Below are 15841 nucleotides of genomic sequence, written 5' to 3' on the forward strand. Positions count from 1 at the left end.
CGCGGCCGATTCGGAATGAAGCGAAATTGTCCAAAACATACGCTCGCAAAACTTGAAAAACAATAGGTAATGCGTTCTTGTGCGTGAATAATAAGATTCATACTCGCGTAATTCTTTCGCGTTGAATCAAGAGAATCATCAGAAACAACCAATTATACTTGAGCCCTTCAGTTCTGAACTGTTCAAACAATGATTAGGCTGAAATAGTACGTAATGAACGCTCCGAGGCCAAGTAGGATTGGTTTATAGACAAAGAGGAAGCACGTAATACTAGTTCTTTGTAGTGATACTGTTGGCAAAATTATTTAATTTTCATGAGGGTTATCTCATTGTGTAGATGTAATTTACTCATTGCAATGACTTTATGACCAATTGTTAGCTTGTTAGGATAATGATATCGTCATACAGTTATGTACTGTTACGTCGTTTTCAGCCATTAAGGTATGAGAGATCAAAATGATAATAAGTAGACAGGTATCTAGTTGAAATTAAAACCTACCACATTCCCATGAAGCTGAAAAAAAGTTACGACGGAATCGACATTTATCGCAGGGAATTTCCCGTCAACCTAGAAACTTGACAAGGAACCTTGTGTTACACAGTAAACATAATATACCTGTGGTGATAAGGGGATTGAAAGATCAACGGATGAAATAATTCAAACTTATAGTGTTCTTATTATAGCATTAATATTTAATTTGCCACGTAACCCCAATAGTACGAGTAGTTGACAAGGGACTTATAAACATTGTTGATTCACATTGTGACTTGTGACTTGTGAGTCATTTGAAGTGTTTCTGTTTCAAGTAGCTGCTTGTATTCCCACAGGGAAGTAGTTGGCAATATAAGTACACAATAAATAATATATATTTAGGTACCTATGCTGTAATCGTTAGAAAATGTATCATTTGTATATACCTGTTTTATTTTGCAATTATTTCCGTTACTATAAAAGTCCCCGGTAGGTCATTAGTTCATTGCCCGGTGTATTCTTATCTACTGATTAAGTTTAACTACTAATTTTGTCAATACGACCGGCCTGGCTCAGGCGGTACCTACCTAGTGACCCTACCTGCTAAGCCGCGGTCCTGGGTTCGAATCCCGGTAAGGGCATTTATTCGTGATGAGCACAGATATTTGTTCCTGAGTCATGGATGTTTTCTATGTATATAAGTATGTATTTATCTATTTAAGTATGTATATCGTCGCTTAGCACCCTCAGTACAAGCTTTGCTTAGTTTGGGGCTAAGTTGATCTGTGTAAGGTGTCCCCAATATATTATATTAATACATATTTTATTTGTATGTAAACCAACTTCTTTCTTCCACTCTTCATGGAATGATTATACATATTTTTCAATTATAAAAAAAATGGCGTATGCATAGGGATAATTTCGAAGCACAGAATTGCTCGGGTAATTTCGTAAGGGGAATCTTGATATTCTTGATATGATGGAAATAATGGTTATTTTTATGTGACTCTCGAAATCACCCTAATGCACCCTATGTCCTTTTCTGGTCCCGGTACCTCAAAATCCTCAAACTATCTTCAAGACAAATTGTATCTTTAATATTGTTTAAAAGTGTTGCGGTAATAGAGAGGCCGACAGAGATAGTTTCTTGTCACATATCAAATATCAAATATTACCTAGGTGTTCACTTTTGATAAAGATAGGCCCAACTAATTGGGCTAGTTCCTTGGTCCACAAATACCTAAGTAGTGTTTGTGCAAAATTATTTTGGTGGCAATGAAGGAAATGTCATCTAAACCCGAGCGAACATAGAAAAGGGAGCACCTCTCTACTTTTAAAATCTTGGTTTAACCCAATCATCACTCTCATCACTCTCAGCAGTCATCTTTGTATTTAAATGCATACATTCTTCAAAACTCCAGTTCCCACCTCACCATGTCCCCGTTAGTATATAACTTATACTTACAAGAAATCGTTTTAAGAGGATACGGTAGCGAAAATGCTGAAATGGAAAGGAGCCCCCCTTTCAACTTGGAAATTTTAGTTAAATATACAAGTGTTATTAACTAGATTTATCGAAAAAAAATTGTCCACTAAGAACAACTCAGTCAAAAGATATTTCAAAAAAATCTTTAAAATCGAGGTTCCGCTCTCGACTCTTTCCTCCTTCAAAACTTAATCAATCGGAACGAAATTTGAGAATCTGAATAAGAATGAAATAATCTATGTCGGACCGTTTAGCTTTTTTGGTTAATTGTTACCAATCTTGAGTACCACACCTTTTTTTGCGCCACAATGAAAAAGGCCGTTTTTGGAAATTTTTGATTGGCTCTAGAGTCTTTAAAAAGCAGAATATCAAAAAAATCAAAACGGTCCGACACAGATAAAAGTAATAACAATCTGTGTTGAAAAAATCATTGCTCTATCTTCAAAAACCAGGGAGGAAATAGTCGAGAGCGTTTGTATGGAGAATTGACCCCTACCGTATCGTCTTAACATGTGGCGTTAATCAAATCAAATAAGTACACTTTGCGCATAATTTACCAACTTTAAATCATGACATTCACGAAGACGAGTGTCTTCTTTTGTATTGTGGCAATAAGGGTCAGATTTGTGAAGATTAAATGACACGGAATTATATCGGGCTTTCCTTTACCGCAAACAAAATTACCACAACTGACAGTTACTTTGCTTGGTAATCAATGATCATCAAATGATTAGACTTTCCCCACCCACATTGAACGTCACTAATATCAAGCGAAACATCACTTTATATGTTTTTGGTACGGAGCCCTAAAAAATACGTTTTTGTTATAAAGAAACACATTTTTTTGATCTATATCATACTCGTGGATAATTCGTCTTTTGAGGATAAGACAGTATCTTCTAATCAGATAATTTTAGAACTATTAACTATTGTAACTTTACTCTATCTTCGAAGTAGGTATGTTTACCAAACTTTAAACTTATACGGCTAACGCCGTGTCTTGCGTGGGCGACGGTCGCGCAACCGTCGCCGTCGCGTCTCATACTTCCATATCCATAAGGTTTGATTTCATATGCGTCGCATCGCCGTCGCGCGACCATCGCGCGACCGTCGCCCACGCAAGCCACGGCGTAAAAGACGCATTTACCTCACCAGACGCAAATAACCCGCTTGACCTTAATAACATGGCTTATAAAAAGTTAAGATTCAAGCAGTATGACTGACCTAAGGAAAGGACTTGCCCATTTCAAATCAAGTTATTATGCTAATAAATTATTAGTAATAATATAGGTATAATGTTCAGTTAGAATCTACATAACAATATTTTCTCAATTATCCTTATAGTTACTTTAAACACACTCACACTATTAAAATGTGTACAACTGTCTCCATGAGGAAAAAACACCTACCTACTAAATAACAGTTAAAAATAAACAAATAAATAGCAACCAAAAATACACATTCTTAAATGAAATCATACTCAAGTCCATCTCAACTTCATAGTCAAGGAATATTAATAGCTGGAAATTTTGAGAGACGTTTAGTTTAGTGAAACTTTTTATGGAGGATAATAAAGATGGTTTGATTTTATAGCCCGGTCATAAGCTCAATTTGATTAAATGTGATGTTTTTATGGCTATGTCTATAGGTATAGTCCTCATCGTTTTCGATGACGGCGACCCGAAATACACCTTACGGACGTTTCCTAGCATGTGCTCTTATGTGGCTGGCCAGGTCGAACTTGCTTTTAAATACTCCCTGACATGTGTGGCAATAAAGTTGGCCAGCTGAGTTATAAGTGTACACGTAGGAGGGCTTAGGTCTATCTTTTCGTAATTGGCGCTTTTCGTCTATGGTTTTGAGGCGGTTATCTTCAAATGCCTTGATACCATTATAGATGGTAGTTCGCCAAGATGACCTTCTTTCAGCCAGCTCCTCCCAACGCTCATGGTCGATTGCACAAGTGTTCAGATGTCGTTTGAGCACGTCCTTGTAGCGCAGGTGCTGACCACCGTGCCTCCGCTTACTCTCTGATGGCTGTAGGTACCATACCAAGATCAGTTGAGCGGTCACCTAAAAATCCTGACAGGTCGCAAGCTTGCAAGTAGATAGGTACCTGCTTGTTTGCTGTTTTAGAGTCTTCAGACTAATGAACTTTGACCGTGCTATTGACATCCAGACACTTACTTGAGGTTAGGCGATAGTATGTCACGATCATAAGTGTTGGTGAAATTTTTGCGGTTTCGTGTAACATTAGACATTAATGTGTAGGTACCTATTCACTATTTTGACATGACATTTTAATTTTCACGTATATTCGCCTCGCGTGGTCAATTTATTGTAGTAAACCAATATTGTATTACATTAATTACAGCAGAAGTATGATTAAGACGTTTCATTGGGATTTACCATTAAGTCCAAACGTTGTACACTAACACGTCGGCGTCGCTTTGTAAATTTTACCATGTCTTCACAATTTATCATGAATAAAAACTATGCATGAAAAAACAATTCCGACAACTCTGACATGACTCTGACTTACTTTTAGTGACAGCTAAGATCATTGCCATTTGATAGCCATATAAAGTTTTTAAATAGTTTTTTTTTTGTGGCCTGGTTTTTAAATGGTTATCAAAATATTACGTTGCCAACTTATTTTCGTCAAACTCTAGATAATATCTAAGATATATTATATCTTTTAATTAAATGTTACGAACAAGACACTGTGTATATCCATCTTTCGCCTATACTTTTTGCGATCGAAGGCTTGTCTCTCCATTCGTCACTACCGCTCTCTTTTCATTGTCTAAACTTCTAAAGTATCAAGACAAGGTCGTCCACATCACGACCGTGTAAACCCAATACTTATGTTCCATAACTGATTACTTGATTAGGCACCATTTTATTCTTGAATAGGGCATAACCGTGGCATAACCTATTGTAGTGAATCAAGGTGTGTATTGATGCCATAATGTGACGAAAACGGTAAAATTCAAGTTTACATTGAATAGACTATATGTATTAGTAGTTTTCAAAATATTTAGTAGTTTTCAAAATAATAATCCCGAAATTACGTCCACATATAATGCCTAAAAATTGGGAAGCAAATTCGAATCAAATATTTACCTAATACCAAGGACGATTATAAAGGACCAGCAGAGTCCATACTAAATACCGTACCCCGTTGGCAGCCGTAAATCTATGTCACTAGATGTCACTAAGAGTGTCATTTGAATAAAAATGTCGTTTTTTTTTAAATACGCACGCGGTAGTTCAACGGCATTACAAGTGATACAGTGAAAAGTATATAGATGACGCTAGGGGCCCGTGTCATGTTTCAGTCCCTGTTTACAACGCAAACCATCGTTCTTATTTTGAATTATGACAATCATGCAAAAGAGTACCATACTGTCAAATTTTCTATCTCTTTCATTTTGAGCGTGACGTCAATGATTAGTAATATTACTTTCAATATATTTAAAATTTAGATTTTAATGAGGCCATTTCGAACGGTGTTTATGATAGATATCATGTTGACAATCAATCTCCTGACCGTCTCGCTCATACCAATCCTATCCTATATTTGAACGAGTGCGACCGAAACAGTTGAGTATTATTGAAGATTTTTGAATGTCTAAAATCTTATTGGTACTTAGTTGTCGAAAACTCGCTTTTTCCATAAAGTGTTGGCGCGACGTCAAGTGGGTGATAGGCGTACGAGCAAGTACGCGTTGGATGGTCGACTACTATGCGCAGCGGTTTTTACGCGTACTTACGGTGACACACAATCGAAAAAGGTGGTCGAGCCATAAGTACGCATACCTGCTCGTATCGTACGTTTATCACCCACTTCAGACTGCGTTTCGATCGGCGTTTAGCGTCAATGATTATCAGCTCGGCTTCATGGCTTTACGAACCTTAGCTCGGACCATCGAATATAAAACTTATAAACTTCTTTATACACAAGGGTATAAAGAAGTTTATAACCAGGTGCTCCATGACACCATTGCACCAATCTGTCGCCAGCACCGCTACACTTCAACGGCCAAGTCACACAACATCCATACTAATATTATAAATGGGAAAGTGTGTGTGTCTGTTTGTTTGTCCATCTTTCACGGCAAAACGGAGCGACGTATTGACGTGATTTTTTAAGTGGAGATAGTTGACTGGATGGAAAGTGACATAGGCTACTTTTTGTCTCTTTTTATATCCCCCCACTTCCTTAGAATGGAGGATGGAAGTTTGTGGAGAGATTTTCGAATTTAACGCGAGCGAAGCCGCGGGCAAAGGCTAGTTAACTATAATAATAAAGAAATCGCAGTAAGGAACTTTATGTAGATTTCATTACTTTTTAGAGATAAACAAGCAGCTCCATCGAGACGGCTATTTTTTACAGAATGTTTTGGTGGGATATATATATATATATAAGGTATCTATTGTCTTAGTCCGTTTTCACATTATCCGATCCGATATCGGATGTCGGAAGGATTTAAATGGAAAAAATCCAAGATAGCGCCTGTAATGTATGGGGTATCAGTCCTACATCCGATATCGGATCGGATAATGTGAAAACGCATTTAGTCTCATTAATTATTAAGTAATTATATATTAAGTAAGTGAAACTCTGATATAAGTATATCAGAGTTTCACTAATTATTTCCTTTTATTCATTTATTATCTCAGTTTAGGTTTATACGAGTACCAAACGAGTATAGTATACGAGTAGAAAATATATTACCAAAACAATACAAACTATCATTAATTTATTATAAAAACGTAATCCAAAGTGCCACACCTGGCGGCCTAACTATCGGCGTTGTGTCCAAGACGAAGCCTGACCGACGAAGCTAGCAAGTCTCTCTACATGTTAGCTGAAATACTGTCAAACCATTCACTGTGATTACTCAGATTATTATAAGCAAAATGATCTTCGAATGAACTTTCTGGACAATTGAGATGCATGGGCGCAGTCGAAACCAGCTCGCCCCTTCAGCCGTGTCCCGTTGAAAATCGGAAAGATTCTTTTCCTTAGCACATAAAATTTAATGTTTACAAATTGGATTCGCCTTCTGTCACCTAAACTGGTAATTTTATGTATGAGGTCATTGGTCATACAATTATTAATTTATACAGTTATTAATTCTGTATCTCTACTCGCATTGCTGCTGCGATTCTAAAATATTTAATATCCATATATTATGAATATTCAATAAATCATACAATGACATTTGTGATGTGACATGGATGTCAGGTGTCACTGGATGTCACATCTGTTGGCACAATGATTGCGTTTTGTTGAACGTATTTGAGCTCAACATATAGGTTTATTATCACTAAGTATATTATATTATTGAACAACGAAACGGATGTGACATTTTCCTAGTCCACCAACGTCATCTAGTCATTTTATTTGGCAATAGTTAGACGACATGCGAACAAACTTAGCCAGCGAAGCGATCACAACTACGTCGAGGCCGAGAGGAATAAATATAAAATATAATTTGTAAAAATTATGTTTTGAGCCAATATTTTGATATTAAAATAAAGTTTTTTGATAGTTATTCATAGTATAATATAAAAACAAGTAAACATATGTGTGAAAATATGTTTTTTTCCACTCCCGGGTTACGAAACAACGCCATCTAGTTTTAAAGCAAAAACTAAGCTTTTTTCAGGGGTACGCTTTTTTGTATGGGCTATATCAGTCTAGTATTAAATGGTCCTTGCTAATACATAAAAATTTTAGCGCCTACTTGAAACCTGCTAAGCAAATCCTTTTACCCATACAAATCCTTGTACTCTTACCTCCTTAAATATGATATATTGTCACTCAATTGTCTAAATTTCTGTCACAAAATAATTGTTACATTTCATGTTTCAAGCCAATTTTTAGAGGATGAACGAATTACTGCAGAAACATGGCTGTTCAAACGTATTTACTATCCCAGAAGGGCTCAAAGAACTCATGGCTGATATATCCCGTGAGGTAACAGAAATATACAAAATGAAAACTCTGAGGACTTTTCAATTTGTCAGTTACGCGGAAAACAATAAAAATAAACAACTCGAATCGAAATATATATTATCTATTTTCTGTAACAGAATCACGCTAAGTATAAACATTAGTTACGTTACATCCAGCCACGTTCATAGTATGATTCTAGTCATATAAAATTCGTTAGATCACGCGTCGTTGCGTCGCGTAATCTTTTAACAAAATGTTTCCTGGTTTCCCCATACATCGAGGGTTTACTGGTGAAACCCGATAAGTTGAGAAAACTGGTTTTTGAAATTCGGACTATGTGCATTTGTGCAATTTTCACAATCTTGTTATTTCAAGGACAAATTATCTCGATTTATCGGGTTTCACCAGTAAACCCTCGACATATCAAACTATCCAATGACAAGTAGAAACTTCTAAGTTACTTACTACTGACTTGGCAGGTACTCCGCGCACAACCAGACAAAATATTTGACTTCATAGCGAACTATCTCTGCGTGATGATCATCACTCGTGAGCACGGCATCATGGCAGTGAAGATCCTGGATGACCTGTGTGACTGCCGACCCTCGGTCACGGAGCATCTGGAGGCTGCGGGCTTCCCGCCGGTGCAGGCTTCTGTTATAGCTGAGTTTATTCAAGAGGAGATTGAAAAGATTGAACCCGATGCGGGGCAAGGTAGATTTAAAACAAGGTTTGGCTGATTGTCTCAAATAAAACACCCATATACCTAACTGACTTTACTAACTATACATGCAAACGGGAATTAAATTTGAAAAAATAAAAATTCTTTATTCAGTTTAAGAATGACTTACATAATATTAGTTCTGGATACCCCTTTTTATTCAGTAAACAAATACCTGTGGTAAGGGGTACCGCTAGTTGGTAAGTAATGTAAACAAGAATAATTTGGATGAAACATTGAAATTTAAACAATTTGAAAACTTAACAGAAGTAACTTCTATTATAAAGTTTATAAACTATATTTTAACCTAATAAAATGAAAATGGACTTTAACAACAGTTGGTTTGAATATCAGAACAGTCGAATTTCCGTGGAAATGTCTGTTGCATCGAACAGTCGTTCATGTCATGTCTCTGAGGAGTTTCAACTGCCAACACAAAAACCATGTCTTGGTTACGTAAGTAGAGAACAGGTAACAAAAATATAAACTGAAATAAGTACCTAGGTAATGTCCTTTCGAACTAGGTGCCTTATTTACACGAAGTCAGGTATCACTGTTTTAAAAGTTGTCAAAGGGATTGATAGGAGTATTAATATTACAACCATACTTACTACGTAATGTTTATACTAATTATGTAACTTATATAACCTAGAAAGCGAATAAGTAAGTAATTTAACTTTTTCTCATTCATCACATTTACATTTGCTTCAAACGCACGCGCACTTGCGTGCACCGAGCGACATTCTTGGCCTCGACCTTTTCTTTTGCTGTTTTATTTCGATATGACTCAACGCACTTTGCCTACACTGCCTACAGTATTCCTATTCTCAAAGCCTTGTGGATACAACACTGAATAAACTTGTCTCTTGCGATCCCAACATTAGTAATAACTATGGGCAATTGAAGGTCATCCTTATACTGGTTCACAGTGTATCTGTAACAGCACAAATTTGATATTGTGCGGATATGGATAAATATACGAGAAGTCAGCTAAGCTACTCTAAAACTAGAGTGTATTAAGTGCAAGCCCAAATCCAGCCTAATTTCAAATTTATTCTATGACATTCGTGTTCAAAATGGATTGTTTATAGTCGGAGAATTGATACCTTTATGTTTTTTGTGGAATAGGTAGCAAATTCAAACCGGCTCCGTTGAGAGTGTTGAGCCCTCTTTCTCGAAACATATTTGTGGTTTTACGTTTGTTTATAAACAAACATTAATCTCGACGAAGAACAGGGTCAAACTGTTCAAAGTTAGGTAAAAAAGGACCGACAGAAAACGTTTTGATGCAGAGATTAGCATTTTTTCAAGTTTAAAGAATAAAATTACTAAGTCAGACAACCACCATGATATTGACCTTAACACAACATATGCACATTTGTTTCAGAGCTTGTGAAGGAGTCCCAGATCCTGAAAAGAATCTTGCAAAGGAACCCAATAGACGAGACTATGACTGCCAAAGTATGCCAAATTGCGAGAAACGCTTACCGCGACTATTGGTATAGGAAGCAATTACTAGCAAAGGTGCCGTTTGACTTTTTGTTAACATTTTATACCCGATTACATAATAAAAAGGACAAACAAGGACGATAAAGCGGAAAGACATTTAAAGAAACTAAAGAAATCAGAGTTAATGTTATTAATATGGTCGATCGAAGTTATACCTTCGACATCAAAACTTTGTTTCTCTCAATCACTCTTCTATGTAGAATTATTTTTATGCGGCAGCAGTTGCGTTAAGTACTTACGTTTAGATATTTTCGATCTGATTAGTAGGTAGCTGGACTATATCAGCAGCTATACCCAGACTAAATTATGATAGGGACTTATCTAAAGTTGCTTTTACAATGAAGGTTTTCGTTATCAGAGTTTATCGAAAAGGCCGGAAGAGCCCTGGGAGGTAGCCGCGGCACATACCCTCGAGATCTACAAGAGAACCAATCCGACCTTCAACGAGCTCAACAGAGCCACAGAGAAGATTCAGGTTTTATTATATTTCACCATAGGCAGGCTATCATCCAATAACTAGTGTATGACCAGTTGAAATAGCGATATGTCTGTTATCGGTGTGCACTTTCTTTGACTTAAATCGTTTTATGTGAGAAGTAGTTTGAACAGCTGTTAAAAAATACCCGCCAACTTAAACGCCAATGTAATTAAGAAAAGTTAATAACCTACCTACTTGTAGAGAATAACTCTAACTGTTAGGGCCGGTTGCATCAAGCTGCCTGTCACAGTTAAAGCATTCGTTAAATTTTATTAGTATGCCAAGTTCCTTAGACGTCTGTTGCGTGACGATGATGTGTCTGTCAAATGTGGTTGATGCAACTGGCCCTTAGTCTTATAGGTATGTTCTTTATATTTAAACAAACCTAACATACAAACAACTTCTCTGTTGACAGGCAGCGTACAGAGGCTACCATGTCCGCAGAAACTTGCTAACTGTCAAGGAAAAGCCCGGGCCAAAGAAAAGGCTTCCCGGCCCGCCCATTGACGTCGCGGGCTCCAGGGAGGCAGACCTTGGTCGCGTTATCGTAAGGGACTATACTATTTACAGCCAACATATCTTGCTCGCACCACCTCATACTGAAGGTAAAATTCAAACTAAAAAATAAGCTATCTGACCCACCAATCGACGTCGCAGACTCCAGATAGGTCAGTAATATCCCCTATTACATCTCTTCTTCTTCTTCCTACCCTTATGTCACGTTATGTGGGGGGTCGGTACAACTTGTCTTACTCTTCCATTCTCCTCTATCTATCGTCGTCTCAACACTCATTTCTTTCTTTCTCATATCCTCTTTCACATAATCCATCCATCGTTGTTTGGGTTTACCCCTCCCTCGCCATAATCATCTCGAATTCGGTCTAAACACCAAAATCACCAGAATCGACGACTGACAATCACAACGTTAAGCAATTGTTCGACTTCATAGCCAATACCGATAGCTCTAACATTCCACACGAATACAAGATAGATAGATAGATAGATAAATAGAAGCTTTATTTGAATGCTGCAATAACACACAATTACAAATGCAACACAGAACAACAACAACATAAATAATCAATGTTTTTCCATAATTATTTGCAGAGTCTAAAAGTAGGTCAAGATGAAGTAAGCAAGATGTTCGAGGTGGATGTCAGGAACCAGCTGGGCCTACCGTTTGATACCACACGCATGCTCACACACATCCCCAGCCAAGACCTTAGCATGAATGAGTGCGCCTGCGATCCCATCCAGTTTCCTGGTGGTGCGTTGTTGAATTCCTGTGTGCGTAGCCGAATGCACAATCGCTCACGAAACGCTCACCATATCATATCTCTTTCGTAGCTATCTATCTCTATCGCTCTTGCGTATTGGCGCGACAGAGCCAGACTACATTTCTGCGACGTTTCGGTGGCGTTTCGCGTCGCTACGTAGCCTGTAAAGTTGGAAATCTAGCACATATATCTGTTAATTTTTTCAACTTACTCGTATTGTAAATTATTCAATTTTAGTTACCTAATAATGTGTGCAATGTATCTGCTTGGTTTTCCTTTGCACTATTTGTCTAGCCCTCGTCTGCCGGAGGTATGAAAGGGAACTATGAATGACATAAGAGGAATGTTAATAGTGGACTGCAGAAGCCGTGATGCTATGACTATGTCAGACAGGCTATTATCCCCTATGAAGAAGTGATTTAGTACAATCAAAGAGGATCGAGCATTATAGAGAGTTACTGTCAAAGTAAAATGTGTAATCACAGTGCACATAGACTGCCATCTCTCGACAGAAGCTTAAAACTTTTAAACCTCAGTTTTGACAATTTGGCCCATATTGTTAGCTTGATATGTGATAAAATGTCAAATATTAATATTAGCGCCATCTAGCCGAGCGCACCCCAAAGGTGTAACGCCATCTAGGCCACCGTACCTTTTTCTGTAGAGATTTGGGTACGTTTTTTTTCTTAGACTTTATCCGTCTATACGGAGTTACATATGTCTTTGGTACAATGAAGTACAATAGTAGTAGATAGAAAGAGATTAGGCACTTAATGTAATCATGGAAGTGGAAAAGTGGACAAAATATCATTGTGGTTTGTGGCTGACTTTCGGAAGCTTCATTACTAGCCATGTAGCGCATGCTTAAAACATTTTTACCTATACTTTGTACTTTTGGCACTTGAAAAAAGTGTAAACAAACCGGAGCCGTCAAATTTGACAGATCCAGGGATAGTGAACCTTTTAAGGCCAGAAACCTTTTCCTGTAAAATTTAGCTTAAAACCAATATTTCATAAAAAGTCATAATTTTTCGTTGGTAAACTTCGGGAGATAAGGGAGGAATGGTATTTTTTTTTTACATTTTCCTTCATAATTATTTTTATTTTCCACTACTTACAAAAAAAATAAAAATAAAAAAAATAGTTTTGATATGTACAATTTGAGCTCTTTTTAACGATACCCCACTAGGTCGTGCGACCTAGTAACTTGACATTTACAGTTTGCCCCCTTCCATTTTGGCCATTTTCTATAATTCATATTAATATATTTTAAAAATAATAGTTTCAGCTTGTAGAGGTTTAAAATATTCATAACTGTTCCAAATTTAAAATCGATAGCGTAAGTAGTTCTCGAGATATTTAGAAATGTGACAGACATACAGACAGACGGATAGAGCGTCGCCATAAGGGTTCCTTTTGTACCTTTTTGGTACGGAACCCTAAAAAACATAAATATAACAATCATCATATCATACGGAGAAACGGAAGCTCTAAAACACAAATATCGAACTCGGAACAGATGATTATGATGATGATTGATAACAAGCAATGGCAAATGTCAGACAGATAAAATTAAAAATCGCGTAAGGTGTACTACCTTTATATTTTAGTAGAGTTAGTGCGTTTTCACATTATCCGATCCGATATCGGATGTAGGACCGATATCCCATACATTACAGGCGCCATCTTGGATTTTTCCATCGAAATCCTTCCGAAAACCGATATCGGATCAGATAATGTGAAACCGGAGTTACACAAAGATTAAAATGCAACCATGAGTTTTAAACCTCTGCAAAATTAGGTACTTTTTGGTTGATGATTCCCTGAAGAAAATAATAATATACATTAAATGTAATGACGATATGTTTGTATTCGTGAAGGTGTATACGTTCCGTCAAATTAAACAAAATTACATGTTAGTGGAATGAAATGGAAAATAGTAGTGAGCTCAATTATTTTTAAATAGAGAAAAAAAATCAGGAACCAAACGTTACCTAATAAACAACCCTCAAATTTGACAGCTCAGGTTTGTTTACACTTTTTTCAAGTGCCAAAAGTACAAGGTATAAAAACTCATATTTCTACTGTTTTTTTAGGTCGTCGTACTGTCCCACGAACGCCGTTTTCAAGTGGCATCGTGGATTCCATACACTCAGATAAAGATGAAAGCGTCCCGTCGCTTACGAACATGCCCAGGATCTCCTTCGCACGGGTATATATTATACATATATACAAACCTTATTACACCCTATTAAATAAACCGCATCAAAATCCGTTGCGGTTTTAAAGATCTGAGATTCTGAGCATACATCTACATACAGACAGCGAGAAGTGATTTTGTTTTATGCCTACTATTATGTAGTGATAGGCTATTTATTTATTCGTAAGGAAGAAATTTAAAGGATTTTGTGACTCTTGGCAAAGTATTCAGCCCATCCTTCTCTTCTTTGAATCTACGCCATTAGCATTACCCACCGCTGGGCACAGCCCTGCTGCACTTGCTATTGAGTTGCTGCAGTAACACAGTGGACTGGTACTGGTATATTATATGGTGGCTCGGCTCAGGTGCTATTGTTTTCATCAGTATTACTTGACTTTCACTTTGAATATCCTTGATACCAACTTGTGGTATTTGCAGGAGCCGCCAGAGGTCCTCGGTGAGAGGAACAAGGTCCCCGACGAGCTGCCTGCTCTGGCTTCAGCGCGGGACTCCGACGGAGATGCCGAGGAAGTCCCAGAGGATATAACTGGTTAGCTCAACTAGTAGAGTAGGAGAGGATTGGGCTGCTAAGAGGGCGTGGAGGGGCCTGGAGGCCAAGAATGCCAAGATTAGTTAGCTCAAGTAATATGTGAGAAACGCTAAAAGTGCTCGAGGAGCCCGTTCTGGTGTCAACACAAGGACTCCGGAATAGGTAATACACGTATTCATTTATTTATCATCACGAGTTTTAGGCAAATTTATATAAGTAGGTACATGTACTTACCTATTTTTTCTGCACTATGTACAGCGATACCATTATTTATAAAACCTGGCCAGAAATATATGGCTATAGTCAGGAGGGCGCTGTTACTCTGATGTATGGGGTGACAGTTCAGTATATTACTTATGAATAAATAAATAGTTGAAATGAGTTCAATTCCGCAACATGGCGCGTAGTCATTTATTTCTGGTCAGGCTTTTTACCTACGATTGTTGATCACATGCATATGATGACACCATTACAACTTGATGTTTAGAAATTGTGTAGCTTAAAACATAGGTATGGCATAGCTGTTAACAGTTTCCGATCAGTGTTTCCACCACTCACTCTTCGGGTTTTTAGTAAAGGTCTCCTCTTTTTTCACAGACAACGCAACACACACGGACGGTGAAGAGAGTGTGGTGTCTGACGCCACCACCGTCCCTGACGCCACGGGCACCGACGCCACCGACCAAGACGCGCAAGATGGTGAAGAAGAATAAACATACCTTTTATTTTATTTTTTTCTTTCTACTGAATTTGTGGAAAGCTCACTTTAAGTTCTCGCGTTTTGTACACATTTATTAAAGACACACACGGGTCGAACGCGATAAAATAACATTTTCACCCACAAACGGCAACATTTTACATTTTTACTTACGGAAAACTACAAGAGCTTAATAATGGCAACGTCAACAATGTCTACGAAATGCAGGAAGGCCAAGATCAAGATGAATAATAGTTATTTGTTATACAAGGGGGCAAAGTTGTATTTTAACGCCGAGTGTGGAATTGAAAAACGAGCAAATGAAAGGATTCTATAGTTGAACCACGAGCGAAGCGAGTGGTTCGAGAATAGAATCCTGAACTTGCGAGTTTTTTAACACACGAGAAGTAAAATACATTTGCGCCCGTGTGTAACACAAAACTTTTCCCCTCACTATAGCGAGGAAACTACAACGCAAAAAAT

The 15841-nt window shown here is 37.5% G+C and overlaps 1 protein-coding gene across 1 annotated transcript; it reads left to right on the forward strand.

The window, feature by feature from the left end:
- Positions 1-7857: 7857 nt before the first annotated feature.
- On the forward strand, positions 7858-15570 carry LOC125234189. The gene is made up of 9 exons (XM_048140396.1): positions 7858-7947; positions 8406-8640; positions 10035-10171; positions 10515-10631; positions 11050-11181; positions 11742-11901; positions 14008-14123; positions 14550-14661; positions 15259-15570. Exons 1-9 carry the CDS (start codon positions 7858-7860, stop codon positions 15372-15374), a joined length of 1215 nt encoding a protein of 404 aa, XP_047996353.1. The 3' UTR covers positions 15375-15570.
- The last annotated feature ends 271 nt before the right edge of the window (positions 15571-15841 follow it).

Source organism: Leguminivora glycinivorella, chromosome 15, assembly GCF_023078275.1.
Source record: "Leguminivora glycinivorella isolate SPB_JAAS2020 chromosome 15, LegGlyc_1.1, whole genome shotgun sequence".
In the NCBI taxonomy this organism is placed as follows: domain Eukaryota; kingdom Metazoa; phylum Arthropoda; class Insecta; order Lepidoptera; family Tortricidae; genus Leguminivora; species Leguminivora glycinivorella.